At 42.7% G+C, this 15,498-nt stretch overlaps 1 protein-coding gene across 8 annotated transcripts; it reads right to left on the bottom strand.

Annotated features, from left to right (window-relative positions):
• Positions 1-1,192: 1,192 nt before the first annotated feature.
• Positions 1,193-10,276, bottom strand: psme3ip1 (proteasome activator subunit 3 interacting protein 1). Of its 8 annotated transcripts, none has more exons than XR_003878917.1 (9): positions 10,230-10,276; positions 8,803-8,861; positions 7,357-7,490; positions 7,113-7,211; positions 6,449-6,570; positions 2,987-3,120; positions 2,734-2,807; positions 2,439-2,589; positions 1,193-2,095 (listed from the first exon to the last, which is right to left on the bottom strand). XR_003878917.1 is itself a non-coding variant. In XM_029757763.1 (9 exons), exons 3-9 carry the CDS (start codon positions 7,481-7,483, stop codon positions 2,107-2,109), a joined length of 717 nt encoding a protein of 238 aa, XP_029613623.1. In that variant the 5' UTR covers positions 7,484-7,490; positions 8,803-8,861; positions 10,230-10,276; the 3' UTR covers positions 1,193-2,106. The 8 variants fall into 8 exon arrangements, 6 of the variants coding, with proteins under 6 accessions (XP_029613623.1, XP_029613618.1, XP_029613617.1 ...); XR_003878916.1 differs by having other exon boundaries at positions 1,193-2,111; XM_029757763.1 differs by having other exon boundaries at positions 1,193-2,111; positions 2,439-2,594.
• Positions 10,277-15,498: the final 5,222 nt, after the last annotated feature.

A 15,498-nucleotide genomic window follows, 5' to 3' on the forward strand; every position in this document is an offset into this window, starting at 1 on the left:
AGAGGTCTCAAATATCAATTTCATTTGTATCCCCTGTAGCTTTAGAATTGCTGCAAAGTTGGTTCCTGTTCAGTCAAGTCTTTGGTCATATTCGCGTGGGTCAACCAAAAACACCCTATTGATTGGTTGCCAAATAGTGCCTCCCACAATGCAGGTGATGAATGCATGGTACAGTTGGTGAGAAGCAACTGCAGCAACTTGAAGGTGACTTTATCAGAAACTGATTGACCTTCGATCACATGTGTTTTGTAAAGGTCATGCAGGTGACATGTAAGCGCAAGTCTGACAATGTTTTACTCATAATGCAACACACTTTGAAAGGACTAGACACAATTGATCCGGGCACATTCAACATTACTGCCAACTTTAAATGCGAGTCGAGACTGACTGATTTACAAATCAGCATTATAACTATCAGTCAGTCATCACAATTTTGACGCTGTAGTCTAAAACCTGGCCAGGTGATTTGTAGAAGTCAGGGCGCGTTCCTCTGCCCAGGGGTTAGGGGTTTTTGTATCAGCTAACCACATCATGGGCGTGCGCCACAGCTAAGGTGATGCAACAACCAATGGTTGCGTGTCATGTCAACGACTGTGTCATCGACTGACACATTGCTATAACGTATGTGGTTATGCTGGATTCAAAACAACTGGGAACTCTGACTTCCGACTTCAATGTGTTCAAGACTTGGAAACTTGGGGGGAAAAACAACGTCTAAGTACAGAAACACGCCCTATATGTTATGCACTCTGCCCAACAGCAGTCAATGATGTGGCGCGCAACCATTGGTTGATGCATGCAAGTGTGAGCAGGGAAACGCGACCTGTCTCGACTTTAACGTCAACTGCAACGTTGAACGCGACAAATGGTTGCGTGTCTGGTTAGCAGATATAACATACTGTATCTATCCATGCATTGTAAGATCTGGCATGCATCTGCAATGTAGTCGGGCTGGAACTCAACCTCTGCTTCACAAGAAAACACAGAGCTTAAATTAAATTACCCTGGATGTGCCAGATTAAATCCATTTAAACTTTATCAACTTTAATTGAATGTGTATGCTGTACAAACAAGGCTTCTTTCAGAGTGCCCTGAGAAATATATCCCTACACTTAGATTTCTTAGCGCCACTTATTTTTCATTTGTCACAACTAATCGGTTGCAAGTGAATGAGTACAAACAGACACAGAAGTCAATTCCAATTTACTCAAACTGTATTTCGTTCCAGTTATCTTCATTCATGCACTCGCATACACCAACTCTTTCAACCTGTACTCAGGGGTAGATGTAACATAGTAAACAAACATCCGGGACACTCAAATTAGTATATGTTAGGTACGTATTAATTTGTGGATATCCATCATCCATTTCGTATGATATATTACGAATTACAATCTTTGATAGGTTACAAATTGCAACTTGTACAATGTTACGAAATCCAATTTGTTGTGGTTAATGTTAGCTAGGTGGCTAACATCAGCTAGGCTAGGGGTTAAGTTTAGGAATTAGCAAAAAAGTAGTTAAGTAGTTGCAAATTACCTAAAATGCTCAAGTTGTCCGTGATGAGATTCAAACAGGCAGCCTTTGGGTTGCTAGACGTTCACATTATTCACCCACTCATCCACCCTCCTTTAGTTTTTGTCTTATAAAACCTTCTGTCTTATTTAACCACACCAAATGTAACATATACTAATTTGAGTGTCGCGGATTTTAGTTTACTATGTTACATCTAGTCTAGGAAACCAGGCTGACTCTTCACACCAAATAAACAAAGAAAACAGAAAAACTTTTTATTTTCTTCTCCCCAAGCCTTGATCATCCCATGATGAAACCCACATTTTCATAGAGAGAAAGAAATCCATTAAAATCCAGCATTATTCGCACTGACGCATCAAAAATAAACACAAAAAAAACTAAAGGAAAAGCATTTCCACATACATTGCATCTGAGACTGGCTCGCTTTCTTGATGTTGTCTAAGGTAAGGTATGAATGTGATGTGACAGTCTAGCAGTCTTGTCCTTGATCCACAGCTGTCAGTCACTGTTTCCTTGGCCAATAGCAGAGCTGCAGCCACAGGGATGTCATCAGGTTAGGCTGCCAGGGATTTAAACTGTGTGAGATGTCATATTGGGAGGAAGGGGGGAGGTGTCATGTTTGAATGCACAACACCAAAACCACAATGCCATTGAAGTTAATTTAACAGGTTTAAATTCATATTTAGTGATTATGAAGAAATCATAAACTATGCCACTCTGGGCTGGAAAGCACTTGATGGAAACGCTGCTAATGACTTAGAATAACAGTAACTCATACAGCTGTGAAAGCAATGGTGTCGGCAGCCTGTTTGTGTGAATGAGTGTGTGTGTAAGCGTATGAGTATGTGTCTATCTGCAGACTCTGTATCTCTTTATGGGAAAGATGCTCCTGTCCATGCTACCTTCGCTGTCGCTGCTGGACTCAGAGTCGCTGCTGCCGGAGTAGGCTCCCATGCCCGGCAGGATGCCCACACACACGGCGGCCGATGGAAGGTGGAGGACACCTGTTGTCTTTACTGTGGAGCCCTGCTCAACCACACCTCTGCCCGCCTCCTGCTCTGAGAGCACAACACACTGCCAGTCACACTTACCGATGTCGGTGAGGTCATACATGTGAGATAGAAGAGTGTGTGTTATAAGAGCACTCAATTGTGAAATGACGAGCAGCTGTTACATTATAAGAAGGTCTCAGCCCACCTGTCCGGCCCCCATTCCCTGCTGCAGACTCCTCAACCTTCTGTTTCTTGCTATTGTCTGAGGACTGTGAAGAGCTGCAGGAGAAAGTAAAGTCAACAGAGAGACTAGAGACATGCAGATTAATTCACTTTTCCCCCCCACTCTCACCCAACTCCACCACTCCCCTATAATTGTGTTACATCCTCCAACACTATATCCAGATGATCTGAAAACTGTGACCTAGGTCTAAAAGTACTGTGGCCACTGGCCTCACCTGCGTCGCTTGAACGCCCCAGCCAACAGGTGTGCCTGGGACAGGTGACTGGTCTTGACCTCTGCTGGTTTAGGACCCGCCCTCCTCTCTGGCTCCTTCCGACTCTCACTAGATGCCAGTTTTTTCAGAGCACTGTGAGATCCAGGAGTTAAGGAGAGGAAATGGAAAATAACTCAGACGTGCAGATCCTAGATGTGATAATTAACTGCTGATAGGAGTGATGGGGACACCAGGTGACTCACAATTAATTCACATTTCACAATCACTTCTGAGCAGGAAATTGCCCACTGGGCTAGCACTGACTGTCAGAATAGATTTTCCAACAATGTTTGACTGAGTGAATACAGGAAAATAAGTTGTACACACTCGAATCGCATTCGGGGTTCATCTAGCCACAGTCCAGGTGTGTCCTCATAAATCCAGCCTGTTCTTTCCACTTACTAGTCTATCTGTGGGCCTCCACCAACGCCCTGGAAAAGTGACACATTTTGAAGTTCTAAACAACCCTGTGACCAGGTGGGAAAACTAGCTGAACTAGGCCAAATCAGAATATTACAACAGGATCTGGTTGATGGTTCTCTGCAGTAAGCACTTCAAACTGTCTCCCATCAGCGTAAAAGCCAGCCCTCAGTAGGATTTGGTTGCCATGACAATGCCTCCTCTTCCATCTGCAGACAAACCTGGTCGTCAGTGGAAAGAGAGAGGAAACATTTATTTTCTCCCTTACACAATAGCATAATTGTCTGATCATGCTCCATGCATCATGATTGTACATGACAGCCTGATTGAGAAAGATTGAGAGAAATGCAGGCTATCAAGTCAGTCACGTTATTAACTATGGCTGAATTTATAATGGATGACCACAGGACCGTGGCTCTGAGCAGTGCTGAGATATGTGGCGTGAGAGCAGCTTTGCATACATTAACATACGTTCATATCAGTTAAGTGGACATACAAAGCATACAGCACACTTTAAAATAGATAAATTAAAACCACTACACGTTAAGAGAAAAGAGATCATGCTTTTTCCATTCACAAAATTGCGTGGTAAAAGTGTTCGTGCTGAGGATCAACCCATTAACGTTCGGGTTGGACAGGTCGGCAAGGAACAGTGTCAGATCAGGAATGGCTAATCATCTCTTCACTGTGAGGTTATCATGATTATATGCCAAATCAAGTTATCACTAATTACCTGTCTGTCACTGTCTACGCACCCTTAAACTGTAATCTTACCCATACATTTTTTTATTATAATTTTTTTTAAATATTTTTTTTTAACCCCTTTTTCTCCCCAATTTCGTGGTATCCAATTGGTAGTAGTTACTGTCTTGTCTCATCGCTGCAACTCCCGTACGGACTCAGGAGAGGCGAAGGTCGAGAGCCATGCGTCCTCCGAAACACAACCCAACCTAGCTGCACTGCTTCTTGACACAACGCACATCCAACCCGGAAGCCATCCGCACCAATGTACACCTAGCGACCTGGTCAGCGTGCACTGTGCCCGGCCCGCCACAGGAGTCGCTAGTGCGCGATGAGACAAGGATATCCCTGCCGGCCAAACCCTCCCTCACCCGGACGACGCTGGGCCAATTGTGCGTCACCCCATGAGCCTCCCGGTCGCGGCCGGCTGCGGCAGAGCCTGGGCTCAAACCCAGAATCTCTGGTGGCACCCGGGAGGCTACCCATACATTTTTTTTATCTAATGGTTTCTCGGCATGTATAATGTGGTTCTGTGTTTGAGGCTGTACTGTATGTCATGTTTGAGAGTAGGAGCACTAACAAGGTGGAAGAGCACTCGTTCTGACCAGAGTACGTGAGCGGAGCGAGCCTAATTTTACTGTAGCGAGGAGCGAGATTCCGAAAGGCTGGAGCGTCAGCCTTCTCGCCTGCTCCAATTTCGCTCCAGTAGCACTCACTTCACAAGCTCAGGGCATGCCCGGCCCAGCATGCCTTCGTTAAATATTTTAATAAAGAAACTGATAAAACACACAGGTGCAAAATCAAAGTGACTTACAAAGATGAGGACCAAGAGCAAGAGAGGGAGCGGGGTGATGTAGTGTCCACAACTAAACAATCATTGTGGAATCTGAAGACACGTATCCCTAAAGCATGATGGTGTACTTACAACGTACACATGCTAAAAGAAAGGAACGTGGTGGGTAGATAACTAAGAGTGTCATTGTAGCAAAGTATTTACAAACAAAAAATCTGATCTTTTAAACGTTTCGTTCATTTTTGTTCTATTACCTATACAATAGGCTATAATTGATTTGGCCGAATAGGCCTGGCATATTCCCACTTTCAAGGAGCTTTCTGTTTTGATTGGGTTATTTTGCCTAAAAACCTTTAGGCCTACCTACAGAAACAACAACTCTCTCTGCTCAGCCTGGCGAGAGTGACCAAAAGGGTGTTTAGCATCCCCAGTGGCTCTGCAAGTGTGGAGAATATATTCTCCACTGCTGGCCGGCTCTCCAGGCACCATCGCATGAAGTTACAGACTGGCCAAACTCGTGTTTCTAAAAATGTATTCAAGGGCACTAAATTTTAATTTCATTCTAAGTAAGGCACGGCCTATATGCACCATTTACAGACTATAATAATTTAATACAACATGCTGAGCTCTTTACGTCCCTACCAACCTATTGTGTATCACTCGCAAATGCTTCACAATGCACTTCTTTGTAGGCTACAGCCTTGAAATAATATAGACTAAATCATTCCTTTTCGTTCCTTCTTAGGCACCGTCTGGCTCCTGACCTATTTAGAGTGTTTATATGCAGTTTAATATGACATGAAGCCTTTTTTAAATGATGTACGCTTCTTACATTCACCTTTTCATGTTTACTCAAATACTTTTCATTCAAATCATATGGTTTGGTTTCAATACTTCAAAACCATATGGTAGGTCCAGGTAGTCACAACAATAGATAGGTGTTGGTTAAATTGTGATTTTAATGAATGGAGTGAATTTGGAGCAGCAGTTTTCTTTCTGTGAGCGCAGTTTTTAGCGGAGAGGTTGGAAAGGACATGGAGCGCCGGAGCGGTGAGCAGGATTTCCAACCACTCAACTCCGCTCATGTGCTCTGGTACTGACCTGAAGCCTGTAGACTGACTGCCTCCTCCTGTCCATCAGATGAGAGTGGGAGTAAAGGGGTAAGACGAGCCTAATCTACTGTCAAGAGAGCAAAAAACTCAACCCCACCAAAATATTGTGACAGAGAAAGAGAGCGAGAAACACAGGGAGTATGAGAGTAGTTGGCTCTCACATTCGGCTCTGACACATAGATCCATTATTTGTGTGACTCATGCCTACTAAATGTTGCCCTACTGACAGAAGAAGAAAAAAAACCTGCAATAAAATGACATGAAAATGGATACACCGTGTTTTTGCTCTGTGTGTGTGTTAAAGAGAGAAACGTAGAGTTATGGGGAGGGAGTATACAGCTGAAACTGAAAGGATATTCTGTATTCTTTTAGTTCATGCAGCTCCTCGTCTCTGCGTTGCTTCTCCACCAGGCTCTGTTGCCTGGAGACCTCATCCAAGAAGTGAGACTCATCCTCATCCAGGCCTTTGACCATGTTCTCTGTGGTGAGAAGACAATTCCCATGGAAAAAATGTCTAAGTACTGTAGTACCAATACAATAATACTATCTGATCATTTCAACTTAAGGCCATGGGAGTTGGAGAAGGGTTATTACAAAACAAAACGCTTTCTATTTTCCTTAAATATCCTTGCTGAAAGAGCATATAGCTTTACAAGACACATACGGCCACCAGGGTGACTGCTAATAGTAGGCTGGTCACCAGGGAAACGGAAAAGCAGGGAAGCTGCTATGCCAGGCAGAAGGCTCCACTCATTCCCAAGACAAGGTCATAATCTACCCCTGCTCCTCTTCTGATACATTACATAGTTCTGTCTGTTCACACAAACAGGTTCATAATATAAAAATGTACACACTCCCAGCGTAACAAATACTTTCTACTCAACAGGTCCAGAGTCTGACTATCCATTCCATAGATGCAAGAGTTTAATCTGAGATATCCAATGTGAAGTCCCAGTATGTGGTAGGGGCTGTTGCAGGGAAAGTGGAGAAGGACTAAAATAAATGAGAGCGAGACCCTTACTGAATTTAAACTGCTCATCGTATTCCTCCTGCTTCTTGTCCTTCTGCTCCTGTAGCCGCTCAAACAGTGAACGCCCATCATACTCTTCCTCAGGAGCCTCTGTGTTAGGGAGACAGCACAAACACACAGAAACTAAAGCTATGCAGATGCTTAGAGGAGACAAGTGTACAGGCATGAAGAAAGATATTGCTTGTGTCTGTGTACATTTTGGGAGGTAGAGTGGAGTTAGTGGCAGATGGCTTACTCTCTGGGTCCTCTGGCTTCCTAACTTTTTCCCATTCCTCCTGTCTTTGCTTCCTTTTCTCCTCGATCTCGGTCTCTGACACAAATTTCCGACTGAGGTCTACACCCCCGGCCGCTGGCACTGCCATCTCACACCTTGAAAAGGTACATGCACAAACCTGAGCTCAAACAGTAGCATCCACAATAGACTAACGGAAAACACGTTATACATCTGTAATAGCAAAGAGTTGTTAGAGGGGAAATCAGCAGTTTAAATGATAAAAGCATTCCCTGCCCCTGTTTCAGCAAAAAGCTGAGGGATGGGGCTGGAGAAATGCAACCACTCTCAAATTCATAGACCGAGCTATGGCACAGACAACCACTCTCAAATTCATAAACCGAGCTATGGCACAGACAACCACTCTCAAATTCATAAACCGAGCTATGGCACAGACAACCACTCTCAAATTCATAGACCGAACTATGGCACAGACAACCACTCTCAAATGCATAGACCGAGCTATGGCACAGACAACCACTCTCAAATTCATAGACCGAGCTATGGCAGACAACCACTCTCAAATTTATAGACCGAGCTATGGCACAGACAACCACTCTCAAATTCATAGACCGAGCTATGGCACAGACAACCACTCTCAAATTCACAGACCGAGCTATGGCACAGACAACCACTCTCAAATTCATAGACCGAGCTATGGCACAGACAACCATGATATCAAAATTAGAGTTTTAAACATGTTTTGAGGCTATATGGTGTTTGTTTACATTTACAAACATTGGAATAAAACAAGGTTATATTTAGGATTCTCTATTTTACCAGGTAAGTTGACTGAGAACACATTCTAATTTACAGCATCTACCTGGGGAATAGTTACAGGGGAGATGAATGACCCAATTGGAAGCTAGCAATGATTAGGTGGCCATGATAGTCAGATTGGGAATTTAGCCAGGACACTGGCGTTAACACCTCTACTCTTACGATAAGTGCCATGGGATCTTTACTGACCGCAGAGTCAGGACACCCGTTTAACGTCCCACCCAAAAGACGGCACCCTACACAGGGCAATGTCCCCAATCACTGCCCTGGGGCATGAGAATATTTTATTTTAGACCAGAGGAAAGACTGCCTACTGGTCTTCCAACACCACTTCCAGCAACATCTGGTCTCCCATCCAAGGACTGACCAGGACCAACCCTGCTTATTAGCTTCAGAGGCAAGGCAGCAGTGGGATGCAGGGTGGTATGCTGCTGGATTCTGATGGGTTAAGACTGTTGAACGATGCACGTGGCATTTATAAGTTATATTCTTCAAGAATTAATGGGTACATGTCATTAAATGACGAGTCAAAAAAATGTAACAACTGCAGATTTCCCTTTTAAAGTTCATCAAACTGATGCTTTTTGGATCCATCAAAATAGAGGTATACAGTGGAGATTGAGAACTTACTTTACTTTACTTGCCTCAACTTAATCAAGTAGACCACAGACACCAGGTCAAGAAATCATCTGTTGGATAGATAATAAAATAATTCAGAACAGTGTGCTTAAAGGAGAAATTTAGACATAAGATGAACAATTAGAGTACATAGAGTAGACCAAGGTTTCTCAAACTCAGTGCATGTTTTGGTTTTTGCCCTAGCACTACACAACTGGTTCAAATAATCAAAGCTTGATGATGAGTTAGGTATTTGAATCAGCTGTGTAGTACCAGGGCAAAAAACAAAATGTCCACCCAGGGGGTCCTAGGACCAAATCTGTTACCATGGTTGGAAACAGTCATTGGTTATCACCTATGTATAATTTATGAGGCTATGCCTCTCTCTAGTGGTCGACTGAAGAAATGTGTAGTGTAGCCATCTACTGTATGGTTTCCCAAACTCGGTCCTAGGACCCCCTGGGTGGACATTTTGGTTTTTGCCCTAGTACTACACAGCTGATTCAAATAACTAACTCGTCGTCAAGCTTTGATTATTTTAACCAGCTGTGTAGTGCTAGGGCAAAAACCAAAACGTGCAGTTTGGGAAACCCTGGTCTTCTGCACGCTAGCTGTCATTATATTTGAGCTAGCTTCTACCAAGTGAACTAAGGGTTGATATTCCATTTTTGTAATTTACGTTTCCAGATAGGTAGTCGCTATCTATGGGGGAACCTACCAAACTATTAGTTAGGCCTACATATTATTGGATACCTGCTGACTAGGTTTCTTCTATCCAACAAAACTCAACGATTTAAGATAGCTGAGCGGCGTTTATGTGGGCGGACTAGTGATCCAACGTCACAACTTGAAGTTTTTATCAAAAACGACTGATTTCAGCATCCAGAGAATAGCACGCAATTACACAGATCAATGTCTTGTGTAACTGGACAATTTTTGGGGTTGCTGAAATCAATCGTTTTTTATCAAACTGAATTTTACGTTACGTCGTAGCTCCAGTCTGCCCACAATAGTCGCCGCTCAACTCCATCGTAAATCTTGGAGTTGAGTTTAAATCGGCTAGGTTCCACACTCTAACTGATCAGTCTATTAGCTACGGGCTCATAAGATTGATTAGCTAACCAATAAGAACGGATTTCGAATAGAAATTTAGAGGATAAACTTAGCTAGCTAAGACAGCTAGCTATCTTGCTAAATACATTGTGTAGCTGTCTAGCTCGCTAGTGTAGCTGTCTCGCTAGAAAACTAGTTCATTGCCAACAACACTGCTAGCACGCAGCTCGTTGCGAAATAATGGTTAAATACCGCTTCTATAATGTAAATATATATCTGCGTTCAAAAATGATTACAATTGTTCATATATGAATCAATGATCGTACATTTTGGATTACAAATGTTATATTTAACAACAACAACACAGCTAGCTAGGACACTTTTACCCAATCCACGGAGCCACGTGTCCCAGTAAATAGGTTCCGCATAATTTGTGAAGAAACAATATAGTTCCCATTTGTGCATCGGCCTGAATAATTGTTGCAATCTATGTAAATAAATACGTATTAACTTCCACTGTGTCTTCAAAATTGTGTGGAAGATTATTTTTGTAAATCTAGTAACCGAGCCATAATGTTATACATTATCAGGCAATAACTATGCTTATTTACTGAGCTACAGCTGAATGGCTCTGGTTGGATTCTCGCACATACTTTATTTAAACATTTTCGGATAACTGTATAACAATCTAATTTGCAACTGCAGATTAGAAATCCTAAATTATAAATCTACAATTTACTGGTTGTAGAACGATTCTGGATTATTGAGAAAACTTCCATTGACATCATCACCACCACTCCATCCAATTACTGCCATATTTTTGTTTTCAGTTTAGATATTCGGATTTTGCTTGTCAGTCTCTTCGACGGAAAGTTTTGTGATGCTTAGAGTGATACATATAGAATAAGATGACGATAGAGAGCAAGGCACAACGTTTATTCAATCAACTCGGTTTCAAAAAGTGACTTTATGTTGGTTTCAATGGGTGAATATTTCGCGTTTGCGGCTAAGGGACCGTCTTAAAAGTGCAATCAGCAGAAACTGGTGTTTTCAGAAAAACTACATTTTTATTTCAAATTAGAAATCTAGAGATCTTAAATCAAATGTGTTTTTTTTCCCACAACAATTACATTTTGACATTTTATGTAAAAATAATTCTGGATTTTTACATAAGATATTTCTCACACTTATGCAACCTAGTATATGTAGCCTACTAACATAACAGAGCTAAAATCACTTGTAGCAAAGTCACAGATATGCCTTATCCATGATACACCCATTAGAATTCCCATTTTTCAGATCCACTAAACTCTAACCCATTCATAGACGCTAACTACCTTTTAGCGGCTATTGGCGATAGTATCTTCGGACCGGGGGAGCCCCGACACTTGTTTTACGAACGTTAAAACGCATCGCTTGCGGTACGGTTTTGGAAACATAAGGAAGGTATCTTTTAAATCAGAGAGAAATAGTAAAAAAAAAGTTTAATTACAACACGCCTATATAGGGTTCCCACACAGCCATATTTCCATGTTACAGCACTTGTTCATGGAAAACAGACAAAAGACAGAGGCGTACCTGTGCTAATTAGCTATCTGTGTCTCCGAACAACTGTGTGTAAACGGAAGACGGACGCCACAAACGTGTTGTCACTGAAAAATACTGTTGGCTGCAACTGTGTTAAAACCGGTTAAAACAGTGTACAGTATATTTAGCATTTTTAAAATTGTTTTGATGTGATATGAAAATAGAGGGCTTTATGTTTCTAGAACCGTACCGCAATTGAGAATCAATTCACGTTTAGATGGAGTATTTGGCTGTTTTGGTTGCCAGAGCCAATTCGTCTCTAAACAGAACGTGTAAGAAGTAAGGTTAGGCTTTTAGTCCATTATTGGGCCCACTTAACTCAAGCCCTTTCTGACCAACTTGAGCTCATCCAGAAGCGTGCTTGATGAATCATCCTCAGCATGGAATATCCTGGATACAACAATGATCTGACTTCACTATCACTGCCCTCACTTAATGAAGAGAGAAACTGTGCCTTGACTTCCAGGCAGGTCACCCGTTGATACAAGTCAGTATTTGACTTCCATCCATGTCGAAATGTGACGTTTGAGAAACATGGATGAACGTCTAATTCTGATGTGAGACTTTGAGAGCTTGTAGCAGGCAGACTTTTCTGTCTCACTGTTTAAGTTCCCCTTCAGAGACTGGTTACCTGCCTGCCGAGGACAAGTGTCAAGCAAATCCTGCCACAGTACACATCTGCTCTCAATTCCGCAGCCCAGGAGTCCAGGACTGAGAGATATAAACAAAAGTTGCCCATTCCCTACCTATGCACATTTTTATTTGATTTATTTATTTAACCTTTATTTAACTAGGCAAGTTAGTTAAGAACAAATTCTTATTTACAGGCCAAGGACTCCTGGCCTGTGGAACTACGAGCAGGTGTGTACTGCCGTAGGATCTGCTTGACACTTGGCCTCGGCAGGCAGGTAGCCAGTCTCTGAAGGGGCACTTGAACAGTGAGACAGAAAAGTCTGCCTGCTACAAATTAATACACAAAACTCCTGAATGTACACTACCAGTCCAAAGTTTTAGAACACCTACTCATTCAAGGAGTTTTCTTTATTTGACAATTTTCTACATTGTAGAATAGTAGTGAAGGCGTCAAAACTACGAAATAACACATAAGTAACCAAAAAAAGTGTTAAACAAATCAAAATATATTTGAGATTTGAGATTCTTCAAAGTAGCCACCCTTTGTCTTGATGGCAGCTTTGCACACTCTTGGCATTCTCTCAACCAGCTTCACCTGGAATGATTTTCCAACAGTCTTGAAGGAGTTCCCACATATGCTGAGCCGTTGTTGGCTTCTTCTCCTTCACTCTGTGGTCCGACTCATCCCAAACCATCTCAATTTGGTTGAGGTCGGGGTATTGTGGAGGCCAGGTCATCTGATGCAGCACTCCACTCTTCTTAGTAAAATAGCCCTTACACAGCCTGGAGATGTGTTGGGTCATTGTCCTGTTGAAATACAAATGATAGTCCCACTAAGCCCAAACCAGATGGGATGGCGTGTCGCTGCAGAATGCTGTGGTAGCCATGCTGGTTAAGTGTGCCTTGAATTCTAAATAAATCACAGACAGTGTCACCAGCAAAGCACCCCCACACCATAACACCTCCTCCTCCATGCTTTATTGTGGGAACCACACATGCAGAGATCATCTGTTCACCCACACCGCATCTCACAAAGACACAGCGGTTGGAACCAAAAATCTCCAATTTGGACTCCAGACCAAAGGACACATTTCCACCAGTCTAATGTCCATTGCTAGAGTTTCTTTACCCAAGCAATTCTCTTCTTCTTATTGGTGTCCTTTAGTAGTGGTTTGTGTACAGCAATTTGACCATGACGGCATGATTCACGCAGTCTCCTCTGAACAGTTGATGTTTAGATGTGTCTGTTACTTGAACTCTGTGAAGCAGAACTTATCCTCTGTAGCAGAGGTAACTGGGTCTTCCATTCCTGTGGTGGTCCTCATGAGAGCCAGTGTCATCATAGCGTTTGATTGTTTTTGTGACTGCACTTGAAACTTTCAAAGTTCTTGAAATGTTCCATATTGACTGACCGTCATGTCTTAAAGTAATGATGGACTGTCGTTTCTCTTTGCTAATTTGAGCTGTTTTTGCCATAATATGGACTTGGTCTTTTACCAAATAGGGATATCTTCTGTATACCACCCCTACCTTGTCACAACCCAACTGATTGGCTCAAACGCATTTAGAAGGAAAGAAATTCCACAAATTAACTTTTAAGAATGCACACCTCTTAATTGAAATGCATTCCAGGTGACTACTTCATGAAGCTGGCTGAGAGAATGCCAAGAGTGTGCAAAGCTATCATCAAGGCAAAGGGTGGCTATTTGATGAATCTCAAATATAATTTTGATTTGTTTAACACTTTTTTGGTTACCACATGATTCCATGTGTTATTTCATAAACTCAGCAAAAAAGAAACGTCCTCTCAATGTCAACTGCGTTTATTTTCAGCAAACTTAACATTAGTAAATATTTGTATGAAAATAACAAGATTCAACAACTGAGACATAAACTGAACATGTACCACAGACATGTGATTAACAGAAATTGAATAATGTGTCCCTGAACAAAGGGGGGGTCAAAATCAAAAGTAACAGCCAGTATCTGGTGTGGCCACCAGCTGCATTAAGTACTGCAGTGCATCTTATCCTCATGGACTGCACCAGATTTGCCAGTTCTTGCTGTGAGATGTTACCCCACTCTTCCACCAAGGCACCTGCAAAGTACCGGACATTTCTGGGGGGAATGGCCCTAGCCCTCACCCTCCGATCCAACAGGTCCCAGACGTGCTCAATGGGATTGAGATCCGGGCTCTTCGCTGGCCATGGCAGAACACTGACATTCCTGTCTTGCAGGAAATCACGCACAGAACGAGCAGTATGGCTGGTGGCATTGTCATGCTAGAGGGTCATGTCAGGATGAGCCTGCAGGAAGGGTACCACATGAGGGAGGAGGATGTCTTCCCTGTAATGCACAGCATTGAGATTGCCTGCAATGACAACAAGCTCATTCCGATGATGCTGTGACACACCGCCCCAGACCATGATGGACCCTCCTCCTCCAAATCGATCCCGCTCCAGAGTACAGGCCTTGGTGTAACGCTCATTCCTTCGACGATAAACATGAATCCGACCATCCCCCCTGGTGAGACAAAACTGCAACTCATCAGTGAAGAGCACTTTTTGTCAGTCCTGTCTGGTCCAGCGATGGTGGGTTTGTGCCCATAGGCGACATTGTTGCCGGTGATGTCTGGTGAGGACCTGCCTTACAACAGGCCTACAAGCCCTCAGTCCAGCCTCTCTCAGCCTATTGCGGACAGTCTGAGCACTGATGGAGGGATTGTGCGTTCCTGGTGTAACTCGGGCAGTTGTTGTTGCCATCCTGTACCTGTCCCTCAGGTGTGATGTTCCGATGTACCGATCCTGTGCAATTGTTGTTACACGTGGTCTGCCACTGCGAGGACAATCAGCTGTCCGTCCCATCTCCCTGTAGCGCTGTCTTAGGCGTCTCACAGTACGGCATTGCAATTTATTGCCCTGACCACATCTGCAGTCCTCATGCCTCCTTGCAGAATGCCTAAGGCATGTTCACACAGATGAGCATGGACCCTAAGCATCTTTCATTTGGTGTTTTTCAGAGTCAGTAGAAAGGCCTCTTTAGTGTCCTAAGTTTTCAAAACTGTGACCTTTATTGCCTACCGTCTGTAAGCTGTTAGTGTCTTAACGACCGTTCCACAGGTGCATGTTCATTAATTGTAGATGGATCATTGAACAAGCATGGGAAACATTGTTAAAACCCTTTACAATGAAGACCTGTGAAGTTATTTGGATTTTACAAATTATCTTTGAAAGACAGGGGCCTGAAGAAGGGACGTTCTTTTTTTGCTGAGTTTAGTTTTGATGTCTTCACTATTATTTTACAATGTAGAAAATAGTAAAGAATAAAGAAAAACCCTTGAATGAGTAGGTGTTATAAAACTTTTGACCGGTAGTGTACATATTGTCATGAATTTCACTTGTGATTTAAACTTGAACGTGTTGTTATTGTGTATGT

The sequence above is a fragment of the Salmo trutta genome, chromosome 7, assembly GCF_901001165.1.
Source record: "Salmo trutta chromosome 7, fSalTru1.1, whole genome shotgun sequence".
Classification (NCBI taxonomy): domain Eukaryota; kingdom Metazoa; phylum Chordata; class Actinopteri; order Salmoniformes; family Salmonidae; genus Salmo; species Salmo trutta.

Coding starts and splice junctions, on each gene's coding strand:
- psme3ip1 (XM_029757758.1), bottom strand. CDS start 7,483: ATGGCAGTGCCAGCGGCCGGGGGTGTAGACCTCAGTCGGAAATTTGTG. Junction 7,212..7,356: donor GAAGCCAGAGGACCCAGAGA/GTAAGCCATCTG, acceptor TCCCTAACACAG/AGGCTCCTGAGGAAGAGTAT. Junction 2,590..2,710: donor GGCTGAGACCTTCTTATAAT/GTAACAGCTGCT, acceptor CTCTCAGAGCAG/GAGGCGGGCAGAGGTGTGGT.